Source organism: Melanostigma gelatinosum (genome assembly GCF_949748355.1).
Source record: "Melanostigma gelatinosum genome assembly, chromosome: 22".
Taxonomy (NCBI): domain Eukaryota; kingdom Metazoa; phylum Chordata; class Actinopteri; order Perciformes; family Zoarcidae; genus Melanostigma; species Melanostigma gelatinosum.
The window spans coordinates 13,269,535-13,285,478 of record NC_136655.1 but is presented as its reverse complement, the minus strand read 5'-3'; the positions used below and the strand labels follow the sequence as shown (position 1 = coordinate 13,285,478).

The 15,944-nt window shown below is 43.5% G+C and overlaps 1 protein-coding gene across 5 annotated transcripts; it reads left to right on the top strand.

The window, feature by feature from the left end:
* Nucleotides 1–714: 714 nt before the first annotated feature.
* hcfc2 (host cell factor C2) lies at nt 715–15,040 on the top strand (the record flags this gene model as incomplete). 5 transcript variants are annotated; one of them, XM_079294920.1, is made up of 17 exons in its annotated part: nt 715–880; nt 9,177–9,325; nt 9,419–9,579; nt 9,981–10,183; nt 10,394–10,478; nt 10,591–10,694; nt 10,825–11,055; nt 11,210–11,395; nt 11,517–11,581; nt 11,877–11,997; nt 12,565–12,621; nt 12,711–12,766; nt 13,448–13,585; nt 13,702–13,887; nt 13,992–14,289; nt 14,385–14,457; nt 14,557–15,040. In XM_079294920.1, the coding sequence occupies 17 exons, from the start codon at nt 715–717 to the stop codon at nt 14,564–14,566; spliced, it is 2,289 nt and encodes a 762-aa protein (XP_079151046.1). In that variant the 3' UTR covers nt 14,567–15,040. The 5 variants fall into 5 exon arrangements, with proteins under 5 accessions (XP_079151046.1, XP_079151045.1, XP_079151044.1 ...); XM_079294919.1 differs by having other exon boundaries at nt 11,210–11,404; nt 13,451–13,585; XM_079294918.1 differs by having other exon boundaries at nt 11,210–11,404.
* Nucleotides 15,041–15,944: the final 904 nt, after the last annotated feature.

Here is a 15,944-nt window from a genome sequence, read left to right as displayed (position 1 = left end):
CCTATCCAGTGAAGCACCTGACCTCATGCTCACAATCATTCCCACAAACCATGGAATTATTGGTAACAGACAAAAAAAATAGCAGAGAAATGAATTGGGTCTATTACTCTATGAATGTTGATAGAGAACAATTTCGAACAAGGAAATAACACGGAGGCGTCCTCAGTTTGAGAAGAACTGTGTGCGTGACGGAAGTCAGATCTGTTTCAACCAACTCTGCACTATGGACTGTCCTGATTATCACGTGGCTCAAAGTCCATGTCAACTTCTGATGTGTCCTTTAAATCTTGCAATTGACAGGAAAACGTTGCATCTTTAAGGGGGCACTCCGCCCATTTAGTGTTGCACTTCCATACATTTACGAGGGACACATTAAAAAGAGAACGGTGAAGGTCTAGGCTGCAGAGAGATATTGGGCAACCTCCATTGCGTGTCCCCTCTTTCGAAAGACTTTGGTCGGTAAATGTACTGGTATCCAGTTTGTAACACAGTCTTTACATTGTTTTATTTTCCAAGCCTAACTCGAAATAACTCTGGTGACATCACCAGAGTTATTTCATAGAATCAGCAGGTAAATACATTTTGATACCCGGTAGACGAGACAGAGTGAGATGCTGTTTCCACCTCTCTGATTTAATCTCCCGACGCCTCCTTCGCCCCGCCTCCGTCTTTGAAACGTCAACAGCGCCAAACATCAGGCTCCCTCACGGGAAGATGACCACTGGTGCCGAGGAGCCGCAATGGAGGAAAGTCCATTCTGTCGCAGGAGTGGTACCGCGGTCCAGACACGGACACCGAGCTGCTGCTATACGGGAGCTGGTTGTTGTGTTCGGTGGTGGAAATGAAGGGATAGCGGAGGACCTCCATGTTTACAACACTGGTAAGCTAACGCTAGCGGCTAATGTTTTTAGTATGAGCAGGGGTCAAAAAGACCCACCACGGTCTTTTGCCTTGTGTGGTTCCTTTAATATGTCTGACAATTTTAGCATAATTTCGGCATTACGGGTTTTCTTTGCGCAAACTAAACGCTAACTTGAGCTGGATATCGTAACTTAAGCTGAGTCTGTAGCGTCAGTAACATTAAGTATTTCCCCCCCGAAATCTAACGTCCCGTTAGCTCACTAGCTAATTGTTACGTTAGCAGGCAACGCTGAATTACGAGCCAAACACATTTTAGCATACTAGTAATAACGCTATGTGATGTGTTTGGTAACTGAAAAAAATAATAACTTTAATGAAAAAAGTGTGACAAAACAACACAGTTGAGCGTGACACCGGTGTTTGTATTTAGGTGTAAATGAAATGCACTGCTATTAGTATTAAAAGTCCTCTTCAGGTGGTGAGGCTGTGTTTATGGTAACATTTATCTTAGCTACTGTATAAATAGCTCTGTTTTTAAGGGTTGTAGTGGCCATTTGTCGGCTAAATCAAACTTAAACAAATAATAATCAAACGCCACTGATGCACCGTGGTCGGTATCTTTACGCAGCCAGAAGAGAGTCAAATGTCCAAGCAGGATTCAATTTTGGTGTATTTATTAAATAAAGCAAATAAAACAAGAAAACAAACTAATTAACAAACTCCTGTCGTGCTGTCTCTCCTGTCCTGTGTAGCTGGTAAAAACTATACGCCCACCCCGGTGCATGCTGGTCCTACCTTTCTACTTGTTTAAATAGCAACAGGTGCCCACAGTAATTACCCAAAAAATAATAGAAACAAACAAATTACTATTAAAGAGAAAAATAATCTTAACATATGAAACATCTACAATAATTAAACAATACTACTTATAAATGAAATAACAAAATACAATATCAAATAAATAGCTCCAACATTCCGGCCCCTAATTGTGCATAATATCACAATTATTATTCTCAAACGAGCTATTCCTATAATAAACATGCCCTAAAGTTAATCTTCTTCTTGACTCCTACAACAAAAAGAAAGATTAGAGAGAGAGAAAATAGAGGTCGAGAAAACATCAGTCCATGATGTTTAGTCTGCTGCTTCCAAAAGCAGACAGAGCTTCGTCACCGGCCTCTCCAGAATGCTGGTCCTGGTTTGAAGTCGCACAGACCGCACCAGCCCCTTTGTATCTGTTCTTGCCTCCAAAACTTTTCCCATCATCCAAGATCCTCTTGGAGCTGTAGAGTCCGCAACAAGGACAATGTCTCCAGCAGTGAGGCTTCTTCTTGGCCTTGTCCACTTTTGTCTCTCTTGCATTATAGGCAGGTACTCAGAGATCCATCTCTTCCAGAAGAGTTCAGCCATGTACTGTACTTGCTTCCACCTTTTCTTGATGTACAGATCACTTTGAATGAATAGTCCTGGTGGCATGATTGGTTTGCCTTTTAACATTAGAATGTGGTTTGGTGTGAGAGCTTCAAGGTCATCTGGGTCATCTGAGACTTTTGTGATGGGTCTGTCATTTAGAATTGCTTCAACCTCACAGAAAATAGTCTGGAGCCCTTCATCGTCCAGAATTTGCTGTTGCAGAACTGAGGTGAGAACACCTTTCACTGAACGAATCAGGCGCTCCCAGATGCCGCCTTGATGGGAAGCTGCTGGGGTGTTAAAGTTCCATTTTATGCCATCCTGGACCAAAGCCCTTTGAATTTTGTCATGATTCAGAACAGCCAGACTTTCCTTCAGCTCCCGGTTGGCTCCAACAAAGTTTGTGCCATTATCCGACCTGATAGTGGAGACTGCACCTCGTCTACAGATGAACCTTCGTACTGCATTTATACAGGAGTCTGTGTCTAGTGTATATGCCACTTCCAAATGCACAGCACGACTGGTAAGACAGGTGAAAAGCACTCCATATCTCTTCAGAAGACTTCTTCCTCTTTTAACATTGATGGGCCCAAAATAGTCAACTCCAACATTTTTAAACGGAGCTTTATCAGGCAACACTCTCTCCTCCGGCAAGTCTGCCATCTTCTGTTCACCAAGCTTTCCTCTGTTGCGTCTACAAACAACACAGTCAGATATGACTTTCCTGGCAGCGGAGTTTGCATTGATGATCCAGTACTTTTGCCGTGACCTTGACAGCATGTGATTTCTTCCAGCATGTCCCAGCTGATGATGGATATGGCGCAAAATCAGCGTGGATACATGCAGGTCTTTGGACAAAATAACTGGATGTTTGGATTCTGCTGGCAGTGCTGCTTTACTCAGCCGACCACCAACTCTGAGAATTTCATCATCCATTACTGGGTCTAGTTTGTACAGCGGACTTTCTTTGTGGATGTTTTTAAAGCATCCTTTCAGTGAGGCAATTTCAGCTTTGAACTTGTGTCGTTGTACATATTGAATGATTGACTGCTCTGCCTTAGCAAGATCTTCAGGTATTATTCTTTGTCCTTTGAGTGTGGCTTTAAAGCTTTGAACTTTTCTTTCCACTTCATGCTCCCGATTCTTCAGATCGTCCTTTCTGAGGCCTGCAGAAGCACAAAACTCCTTTCTCTTCTGTCCCAATAACAAGAGACGTTCCTTGACCTTCAGAAACCAAGCCACAGATGTTTTTAGTCTAGTCCAAGATGAAAAATAGTAGATCAGGTGGTTGGTGGCATTTTCCAAATCCTTGATGATAGCATTTACCATTAAGTCCCTTTTGACCTCTGGGTCATCTGCAGAAATCACATCAAGATTCCCATCAAGTTTAGGCCACTCCTTCTTTGACTGATAGAGAAACTCAGGTCCACTTATCCATCTCCTGCCTTTCAGGAAATCCTCAGCTCTCATTCCTCTTGATGCTTCATCTGCTGGATTATCCTTGGAACCCACATATCTCCACTGATCTACATCTGCTGCTTCTCTGATGAAAGAGGTTCTGTTTGCAACAAAAGTGTGGAATCGTCTGGTTTCACTAGAGATATACTTAAGGACTGTTGTGCTGTCCGTCCAGAAGACTGACTTCTCCAGCTTGAGTTGCAACTCCTTCCGAAGCATTTTATCCACACGAACTGCAAGAACTGCGGCTGTGAGTTCCAGTCGAGGAATTGTGGTCTGCTTTAGTGGGGCAACTCTGGCCTTTCCCAAGAGAAATGCAACATGTACTTTATCATCAGTTTCCAATCTCACGTAAGACACAGTTCCATAGCCAACTTGACTGGCATCAGAAAAGTGGTGAAGTTGTGCTGTAGCAGGTTCTCCAAAGTCTCTGGGCTTAATACAGCGGTCCACTTTGAACTCAGACATCCTTTGCAGGTCCTCAAGCCAATTAGACCATTGTTCAGCGAAAGAGTGGGAAATAGTGTCATCCCAACCCAAGTTTCTCCTACAAAGCTCCTGCAGTAACAGCTTGGCTGGCATGCTGAATGGGGCTAGAAATCCCAAAGGGTCATAAAGTGAGCTGACCACTGACAAAATGCCTCTTCTGGTGTTTGGCTGTTGTTGTAGTGATGTCCTGAACTTGAACTTGTCAGTTTCAATGCACCACTCTAGTCCTAGTGCTCGCTCCATTGGAAGTTGGTCTGTATCCAAATCCAGTTCCACCATTTCTTTTGGTCTTTTGTCCTCAGCGATTGACAGCAGCACTGTGCGGCTGTTGCTGATCCATCTTGAAAGATTGAATCCTCCTTTATGACAGAGCGCATTCAAATCTTTGATTATTTGCAGTGCCTCCTCCTCTGACGCCATGGATTTCAGGCAGTCATCCACATAAAAATTATGTTTGACTGTATTTGTCACTTCTGGAGGGAAATGTTGGACATTATCATCTGCAGTTCTCCTCAAAGCATAATTTGCACAACTTGGTGAGGATACAGCTCCAAACAGATGTACTTTCATCCGATACTCCAGTGGAGACTGCGCAGTGTCACCATCAGACCACCAGAGGAAGCGGAGAAAGTTGATGTGCTTTTCTGAGACACGAACTTGATGAAACATGGCTTGGATGTCGGCCATTACTGCAACGGGCTCTTGCCTAAATCGGACGAGGACTCCAATAAGAGTGTTAGTGAGATCAGGTCCCTGCAAGAGCTGGCAGTTCAGTGATGTCCCTTTAAAAGTTGCTCCACAATCAAAAACAACTCTTAGTTTGCCTTTTCTGGGATGATAGACTCCATGATGAGGGATATACCACACCTTTCCATCACTTTGTTCGAGTTGATCAGCAGGTACCATCTCAGCATATCCTTGAGTTATCATGTTGTTTAGGAATGCGGTATATTCCTCCTTAAATGGAACATTCTTGACAAATTTTCTTTTCAGGCTTCGGAGGCGCTGTTCTGCAACACAGCGATTGTTAGGCAAGACAGAATTTTCCTGTCTGAAAGGTAAGTCAATACAGTAATGGTTTCCAGTTAATACTGTTGTGTTGCTCATAACATTCATGAACTTGAGGTCTTCTCTGGACATTTCAATCTGCTCCTCTGATGATCTCTCATTAAAGTCATGGTTATACTGTTTAACCAGCATTCCTTGCAGATGTTCCACAGAGATTCGGTTGGCTGTTACAGCAGGGCAGCCACTCTTACTCCTACTGCTCTCGCCGCGAAGTGGACCATTAATGACCCAACCAACTCTGGTTCTGACCGCATAAGGTCCTTCATCCTGGCTGTTTATCAGCTCCCAAGGCTCCATCACTTTTGGAGCATCAGTTCCAATTAGTAGCTCAACACCTGCGTCAATGTCGTGGAGCTTAACATCCTTGAGGTAAGACCATTGATCAAGATCCTCCTCCCGTGGGACGTTGAGTGCAGAAACAGGCATGCTCCTTTGAGTTAAAACATCAGGTAACTCAATGAAATTGTTTGTGCTCATACCAGACACTTCAAGGCCTGACAGAATATGTGCATTTACGATCTTCTTTTGATTCATTGTTCTCAGCAGAATACTAGTCCTTTTACCCTTCAAGTTCAGTTTTCTTGCCAAGTCCTCTGTACAGAATGTGCCGGAACTCCCTGGATCCAAGAAGGCATATGTCTGCACCGTTTTGTTACCTCTCTGGCTCTTGACTTTGACTGCGACAATAGAAAAGATGGAATTATCTTCATAACCAGCCCCGATATGGCCGCAGGTTTGAGACATGGTGGTTGAGACGCTTGGAGGGCTCACAGACTGTTGGGCTTGTTGAAAGGTTGTTCTTTTGTCTTGCCACTCTATGTGAAGGACTCCTGGGTGCTTTTGGTGACACACATTGCAATCCAAGCGACTCCTACAGTCTTTGCTTGTGTGGCCTACTTTCAGGCAACCAAAACAAATACCCTGTTCTTTGATAAAGTTAATTTTATCACGATGTCCTTTAACTTTAAACTGTGAGCATTTATCCAATGAGTGACGACTTTGTTTACAAAACAGACAGTTGTGAAGAGAGGAAGACGTCTTGTTTCCTGTGTACTGAGTGATGACTCCTTCTTTCACTGCAGTAACATTGGTGGCAAAGCTGCTTCCTTTTTTCCTTTGCTTCAAGTAACTAACGTTGGAGACCTTCAAGTTGGTAGGTTGTGAGTCCTGAATGTTGCCAAAAAGTGGATCTGAGGCAATTCTGACTTGTTTTTCAATGAAAGCAACAAGATCCTCAAACAGTGCTCTCTGGCCACGTCGCTCTTGCAGATCACAAGCAACATTTCTCCACCGTTCCCTTAACTTATAAGGAAGTTTCAAGATGATGCTCCTCATATTAGATGGTAGGTCCAGTTCCTTCATATGCATCATTTGCTCTGTTAGATTTGAGCATCCTCGAAGAAACAGGGAAAATGATTGCAATGCTTTAAGATCTTCACTTTTAACAGGCGTCCAGCTGAGAAGCTTTTCCATATACGTAGATGCAATTTTGTATTCGTTTCCAAAGTGCTCTGCGAGAAGACTTTTGGCTCTGTGGTATCCCTGATCTGAAGGTAGATGTTGACAACTGCACACCAAGTCTCTTGGCTGCCCCCTGGTGTATTGTTCGAGAAAGTGCAAACAGTCACTCCAATTAGTTGTCTTCTCCTCCACTCCATTTTCAAAAGCTCTGATAAAAGACCTGTACTGAAGAGGGTCTCCATCAAACACAGGAATGTTTCTTACAGGCAGGACAGAGCACAGATTTTGCTGGACCAGCAGAGCAGCGATGTCATTTTGTCTTTGCATCACATTTACAATGTCATTCTGATGGGGTTGAGGTTGCACAAGTCCTGCTTGACTTTCATTCACAGTTTGTGTCGTTTGACCTGGAGAATCAGTCTTTACGAGCATCTCATCAATTTGTGTGTTTGACCTTTGTTTAGTCCTAACAACCTGTGGTTGCACTATGGGATCAGACACAGAAATAACATCATTTTCAACAGGAACAAAGGTGTAGGCATGGGGATTTAATAGTCTTGCTTCTTTGACCTTGTTCCTTTCAACATAAGAGTTCATTCCGTCTGAACATTTTGAGCCACGCTGGGATGAATTTATTTCCAAGACATGAAGCTTTGCACTTGTTGCTGCCAATTCCGTTTGAAGTTCCAATTGTTCCTTTTCTTTCTTCAACTTTTCCTTTTCCCTCTCCAACTTTTCCTTTTCCCTCTCCAACTTTTCCTCCTGAGCTTCGATTAGATGTTTCCTTTTTAGAGCAGCAACGCGCTCCATCAGAGCTGCCTTGTCAGCCTCAGCTCTAATGCGTGCAGATGATGTTGATGAAATCCGTGATAGCTGGGAATGTGTCTTTACAGAGTTCATCTTTACACTTAACACATTAGAAGCACTATCTTCAGGGTTTATTTCATCTGCAACACTTTGGTGGTCGAGAGAATCTTTATATGGCTGCACATATGGGTAACCCATTTCAGACAGCCAGCCTTTTACCTTTTCAGTGAAGTCATAGAACATTGTCATTTTTTCTTTGAAGTACAGATTTTGCCTTGTAACTTCATCTTGAGGTAAAGGTAAGCTCACAAAAGATGTATGCATGTCATTTGCATCTTGGTAACACTTGATGAATGTAAAAAGCTCAGCATTCACTGAATTTACATTTTTATTGGAAGTCATTAAATCACTTATGTTTCTCAAACACTTTTTGGCTTGTTTGCATTTTGCGGTCCTCTTTTGCTGGTACATTTCCGTGTAGAACTCCAAGCCTTTAGAAGTCATTGTAATGTCTCTTCTTGCTGACGGCCTTTCAACATCCGTCGCCTGAACGTCAGACATTTTGAACACTTCTTCCAAACTGCTTGTCACACATCAATCAAATCCGTCGGACGTGAATGCAGGTAAAGTGCAGCAAAAAACAGCAAAGGCGCTTACAGGCCGCTCCTCCAATTCACCACACACACACACTGAAGTCGGGCTTTTTAATGAATGAAAGCCGCCGATAGTGGTGCGCGGGTGTTGCGCAATGTCCTTTGTAGCGATTCAACGCAGTCAGGCTTAAACATCCAGAAGCACGTACATCACTGTGAATACAGACTTTTAAACTCCACTCGTTTCACCGTCTTCCTATACGGCAGTCGTATCACGTACCCGTTTCTTCTGAGATGTTTCAGCGCTGTGTTGATCTGGTCCAAAGCAGTTGTCCCGCTGATATTGAATCCAAGAGTGATGAATGAAACAATCCTCTTTGATCATCCATACGAAATCCAAAAACGATCCAACCAGTTGTGGCTGTGGTGGGATCGGTCCTTTGAGTCCAAGAGCTAAGCTTTTACTTTAGTCCAAGGGCGTAGTTTTTACTTTATGTAGTGGCCATTTGTCGGCTAAATCAAACTTAAACAAATAATAATCAAACGCCACTGATGCACCGTGGTCGGTATCTTTACGCAGCCAGAAGAGAGTCAAATGTCCAAGCAGGATTCAATTTTGGTGTATTTATTAAATAAAGCAAATAAAACAAGAAAACAAACTAATTAACAAACTCCTGTCGTGCTGTCTCTCCTGTCCTGTGTAGCTGGTAAAAACTATACGCCCACCCCGGTGCATGCTGGTCCTACCTTTCTACTTGTTTAAATAGCAACAGGTGCCCACAGTAATTACCCAAAAAATAATAGAAACAAACAAATTACTATTAAAGAGAAAAATAATCTTAACATATGAAACATCTACAATAATTAAACAATACTACTTATAAATGAAATAACAAAATACAATATCAAATAAATAGCTCCAACAAGGGTTATTGAGTTCAAACATATTTTATAAAATGTCAGAACTGCAGCATTCACCAGGATGTTCTGTCTAATAGAATATCTGACATCTGTTCATCTTCACAGTCTCAAAGCAGTGGTTTCTGCCTGCGGTGAGGGGTGACATCCCACCCGGCTGTGCTGCCCATGGCTTAGTCTGTGAAGGCACCCGAATACTGGTCTTTGGCGGCATGGTGGAGTTTGGGAAATACACCAACAGCCTCTATGAACTTCAGGTAATGCCGTCACAGTTCTTCAGTCGTGATTCCAACCCAGTTGCTGTAGAGAAGAGCATTTTCAAATCTTGACTTCGGTCCCGTGTGGCTCAGGCTAGTCGCTGGCTGTGGAAGAAGCTGAAGCCCAGACCCCCTAGGAACGGTCTGCCTCCCTGCCCTCGGATTGGACACAGCCTCACTCTTGTGGGTAACAAGTGTTACCTGTTTGGAGGGCTGGCCAATGATAGTGAAGACCCCAACAGCAATGTAACAAGGTACTGTGTAAATACACACAAGAACAGTTAACACTGTGTTTTTAGTGAATCCTTAAATCAGGGCAGACTGGTTGTTTGAGTCTGATTAATCTGCAGATTATATTTTTGATTGATTCAATTTGTGAAACAATAAAAAATGTGGAAACTCAAAGATATTAATTTCACAATATGTGACAAAGAAAAGATGCTTCTCGAGACAATTCCTTCTCGCAAAATGACTGAAACGATTGATTATCATTAATTATCACTTTTAAATTAGGGTTAAATCCAGAATCAGCTTTGAGTGACTTGTTGATTTAAATCCACACTTCAGTGAAACCAGCGAGGAGACTATTCAGTTTGATATTCAACCTCTATGAAGACAGTTGCATCAATGAGTTGGACCTTTTTTCCCATCCCAGATACATGAAGGACTTCTATGAGCTGGAGCTGCAGTCGCTATCGGGGGCAAGAGGCTGGAGCATCCCAGAGACCAAGGGCGGCGGTCCCTCAGCGCGGGAGTCCCACACCTCGGTTGCCTACACTGGCCTCGGCTCCCCGAAGCTCTTCATCTTTGGAGGGATGCACGGACGCCGGTTAGACGACCTCTGGCAGCTCGACCTCGGTAGGGTGTTGTTGTTGTTTTTGACAGATTATATCGACTATCTGCAAGTTTCAGAAAGGAAATTTAAACATTTGACATCCTTTATTTGCTGCTGTACCTTGAATTAAATACAAAACTGTGGTCGGCTAGGCATATTTGCTTATTTGCATATTGTGAGAAACAATTCTCTGTAATATTAAAATTTCCTTATCATTGTCCTCCTTTCTTCAGACACAATGGTTTGGTCGACGGCTGAAACCAGGGGCTCCACGCCACTTCCCAGAAGCCTTCACTCTGCCAGTGTCATTGGAAACAAGTGAGAGATCTGTCGTCATCGGTGTCATATCTCTGTTACAGCAGATGTCTAGGTTGTATGTGACACCTGACCTGGCGAGCCTCGACAAACTACTGTGCCCTTCTGTCCGCAGGATGTATGTTTTTGGTGGCTGGATTCCTGTGCCAGAGTCAGACAAACGCAATGCTTTAGGAACCGAATCCATCTGCAGTGACTCTTTAAGTATACTAAACTTAGGTCAGTACATCTCTCTATAAATATCCCACGCTCTTGTCAGAGTTTTCATGCAGGGTGAAGCCCTGGAGAGCATCATTCTGCATCATTCAGAGGCCAGCAAGTTCACTTCTGCCCTGCTCTCCTGTCACAGACACTATGTGCTGGCAGAACCTGGGCCCAGAGCAGCAAGACAATATCGAGTCCCAGCTGCAGAGCCAGGGACCCCAGAGTGACGACCAGTACGCCTGTCGGCCCAAAGCCAGGGCCGGCCACTGCGCTGCCACTGTCGGGTCCAGGCTTTACATCTGGAGTGGCCGTGACGGATACCGTAGGAGCTGGAACTACCAGGTCTGCTGCAAGGACCTCTGGTACCTGGAGACAGGTGAGGACTGAGAACTAGCTGTTAAGAGAGGCTTCAAGCGATCGAGCGATCACTGAAGCCTTGTTTATTTTGATTGCTGTATTTTCTAAAGCAAATTGTGTCAGTGATAGAAAAAGCTACAGTTCCTCAATAGATTCAGTTTTGTTGTCCTCAGGTCGACCAGCCGCCCCAGAGGCAGCCTTACTCATCAAATCCACAGTCAGCATGCTCCATGTGGCGTGGCGCCCCCTGGCGGCAGCAGACCACTACATCCTTCAGATCCAGCCAGCGCCTCCACCAGCCAAACCAGCCCATCCAACTGGAACAGATGGACTGGACACCAAGGGGAAAGACTCTGCAGGTATGGAGAGTGAGTGCATATATTCAGCTGTCTGAAAGAATCCGTGGCATGTTTGTCAGGCCGAGCAACTTTCTGAGATTCGTGGCACTACGGTGACATTTTGGCTTCTCTCCTTTCTCAGGTGTGCAGTCTCTTCAGCCTCAAACTGGAGGAACCTCTACTATAGAAGCCAAAGCATCAGCACAGGTAGATGTGACTTACTGAACAAAGCTTTAGGTTATTACATGTTGGAACACACCCCTGTTTTATCATCAGATATGCTGAATGGTATATTTGATCTAGCAGCAGACCAACCACAGAGATGTCGGACTTGAATACATCATGATGTTGTTTTTCCATGAGCATGTTTAGAATGGTTTTACCAGAGAGATGGATTCAAAAAGCAACCTACTACTACGACTACTACTACTGCTGCATTGTTCCGTATTAGATTTAGATTCAGCCCAGTTCTTTGTGCTTTAATTTCCTCTCTGAATTTCAGGATGCTTCAGCGGGGCAGGAAACTGTGGCAGAATTGGCCAACGGCTCAGCAGAGACCAAAGCTCAAGGAGGGACATGTGCTGGGAGGGAGACAGAGAAGGACTCTGACACACAACGCTGCGGTACGTCTTGTTTTCAAGGGATTATGTACTGGATGATTCTTGTACTTCCACAAATGTAATTGTCAGAGACAATAAAATATGCACTAGGCATGTTTATATTAATACAGCTGCATCAATAAATGTATTACCACAGTTCTAGAGACCTTGCTCTACTCCCCACTAGGGTTGGGTATCGTTTGGGCTTTTTCCGATACCGGTGCAAAAACGATACTTTTAAAACGATACCGGTGCCTGAACCGATACTTTTTTTTCTTCAAATTGAACAATATATTAACTGTTTAAAGTATACTATAAATATAAATAAATACAAAACACGCTTCAAACTACATCAAACTAGGACCGAGGCTAGCGTTACCTGCTGCCAGGGCGGAGTCATTGGAGTAGTGTAAAAAAAGTATTTCAATCGGCTCAGGCACCGAAATATGCGTTGCGTTTCGGTCCGGTAGATACCGGTCGTATAGGAACCGGTGCCATATCGGCACCGGGTTTCGGTACCCAACCCTACTCCCCACACAATGTTTGAGCTGCCCTCGTTCAATAAGACGTGTCTTGTTGTGTTGGTTGTAGGTGCCGGACAGGAGACACCCGCAACAGAGGTCAGCAGCTCAGCTCAGCACCAGACAGGTAAAGACGATGCTCAAATGTCAGCGATAAATCAGACGGCATCCCTCTGTTAAGGGAAGGTTACTGTGGACTTTCCTTTGTGTTTACAGAGTCTCAACCTGTTCCAGCTGACAAGACAACAGACTTCTACGCCCATGCACATCAGGTGAGATTAGGGCGGGGCGATATGGTGTTTAAATGATACATCTATATTTGTGGCTATGTTGCGATATTTTCACGTATTCTTGAAAACACTTTGATTTAACCCGTTGATGCTTAATCAAATAAGTCAAATTGTTTTTTTAAAATTGACATCACATTCACAGGAAGATCACTTTTATGTTGAAGTGAGTTCTAACATGCTCTTACCGTAATGCCTAATATGTATATACGTACCGCAAAACAACGTGGGGGCTAGTTTGACCGTTCTTTTGTTAGTGGAGGCTGTTATCCTCCTTCACTGTTTCCGACCTCGACACGTATAAACTCGCTTTTGCTCTCTTTCCCTGTTCCCTGCTTCCCTCCGAATATAAAAACATGCACGCAAATACACACAGTCATGCTCATACGGCATGCACACTCACCCAGGTGTGTGTGTGAGTGAGTGAGAGGGAGGGAGGGAGGCAGGGCCGCGGGAGAAGCAAAACATCAAAGCGAGTCTCAGGCGTGAAGTGAAAGTTAATATTTGTCCTGGATGTTTGCGATATGGTCATTAACTACATCCCACGGGGAACGAGCCACAATACATGGAGTGTATTCAGTATATCCTCCCCCTGAATCGTTTCCCCTCAGAACAGTAATTATTAGCTCTCTTGGTCCTAACTAAGACTCTACTCCTCCCGTCCAGCAGAATCCAGACGAAGCTGTGTGGTTTGATGTTGGTGTGTTCAAAACACTCTTCTCTGAGGTCAGCCACTACTTTCTACCTGCTGACAGTGACCAGGCGACTGCAGCCATCAGCAGCCGGCCGCCAAACACTAAAGAGGTAAAAAAGAAGCAACCTTCATACAGTAATACATGGTGGGTCTTGATTGGGTCTCCGTGAAGATGCCAGTCATCCCTTTCTTCTCACCCACACATCCTGATCGGTTCTTCCTCCAGAGAAAGCTTCCAGGGCCTCAGGACTATGAGAGCAGAGAGAAGCAGGAGCTGGCTCCGGGTCAGACCTACAGGTTCAGAGTGGCAGGCATCAACTACTTTGGCCAGGGAGACTTCAGCCCCGTCAGCGAGTTCAAGACCTGCCAACCTGGGTTCCCTGGAGCGCCCTCTGCTGTCAAAATAACCAAGGTGACATATCAAAGATGTTTAAACTCAAAAGCTGTTGATATAAGAAAGAGTCGCTGTTGTCTTCACATTGTCCCTAATAATCCTTCTTCTGTACTTCTGCACAGGCCAATGACTCCGTCCACATCACATGGGAGGCTCCCCCCTCTCCATCAGGCCGGATCTGGGAGTATTCCATGTACATGGCGGTAAGGAAGAGCCGCTCCACCAGCTCGGAGCGTCCGGGTCAGATGTCCTTCATCAGGATCTACCGCGGCAGCAAGACGTCCTGCTCGGTCGGCTCCGCCCACCTAGATAACGCTCAAATCGACTGCTCGGCCTCCAACCGGCCGGCCGTGGTCTTCCGCATCGCTGCTAAGAATGAGCAGGGCTACGGCCCGGCGACGCAGATCCGCTGGATTCAAGGTGGAGTGTTCTCAGTTTCTGCTCATTTTTCGCATGAAATAGTTTGTTGTGGTCAGATCCCAACTTGACTCGACTTCCTGTTTCTGTCTTTTTAGATTTCAGTAAATTGCGAGCGTCTGCATCCAAAGCCGACGGCAATGCTGAGGCCGACCAGGATGCTGCTGACAGGTAACCATAGTGACCACTCGTGGTTCTATTCATTTTTACTTCCTCGATTGGATTTATTTTTTTATTGAACTGTCTCTCGCTTTCTCTTTTTTCTTGCAGCTCCAGTTGAAAATGTTTGGAGCTATGACACCGTGTTTTGGAGAAGACGATGTGTGCACTCAGGAAGTTGGAAAAGTAACCCAGTCAGATGTTGTATATTTCCCACAGATATAATTTATTTTTTTTTATGTATTATTACCATGTAAATAGATTTCCACAGTAAGTTTCATTTTAAAGTTTCATTTTAAAAAATTGTTTTGTTAAGTAATAATATGTAACTACAAGCAGGATCTACTGCCACTGATGCTTTATAAAGTATGTCGTGATTTTGAATGAAACACAGATGGTTCAATGTTTTCAGGACCAGGATGTCGGAAAGAAAATATTTCTTTGGCATGGACCAATTTTATAATCCAATTTACGCAGCGAGGCTATGAAACAGCAGTTGTGTCTACAGCGGAATGTTACTGTTGTTTTACAATCGGATCATTCAGGTTTGGTTTAAGATCTTTGTTGATGTGTTTTGTTAATGTACATGTATGTTACTACAAATATTTTCACTCTATTACATTGCTGCGTCACATTTATTTGTTTATGATTTTTCAGCATTTCTTTTATTATCAATGCCATCAGATTATTCACATTACACTTTTTTTTTACAAGTTTAAGTAAGAAAAAAGAAAACTAAATCAAAAAAATGTTGCTGACTGAAACCAAAGAGCAGAGCACTACTTGCGTTTCTGATATTAATTAAAGTAGCAAAAATGCCACAGATGTTACAGGAAGAGATCTACTTGTTTACACTATTGTTGTCTCTGGTTTGACCAGCTCACCATTTAGTGGGCAAGAAGTACGATTATTATCTTCCCTATCCTCCATCATATCTGGACTCTGGATTATTACAGGCCTTTTTAACCGGTGTAGTGAAGGAACATGTGGACAGATTGTTAACTGGACCTCACATCATTGAGACCAGTGCTGCGTCTCTTCATGTTCTTGCTATAAAAAATTAAAAAACAGGTTCCTTACTTCCAGAGAAGAGCATTTCTCTTCTTGTATAAAAATAACTAGATTTAACTTACAGGTTGAAGAAGATATGCACGAGTATCGAATTTAGCTGGAGACTCATTATTTCCCTTAAGACTTTTATTGATCCCTGTTTTTAGGGACAATTTACTCGTACTACCCACAGATTATCATTTTAGATACAGTGTGTGTGTAATGCAGCTGACTATGTTCTCATTGGGGACAAATGCAATCGTAAACAGACCTATTGAAACGTTATGACCTTCATTTGGCTTTTTAAGCACAAAGTGTTTGTGGGGAAAATTTATGGTCTGGTTGAAGCCAAGTCTAATTTTATATAAACAGCTTTTTTTACTGCAATATTCCCAAATATATATATGAGTAATTATTGTTAAGCAGTGCAAGAAGAGCTGTATTATCTG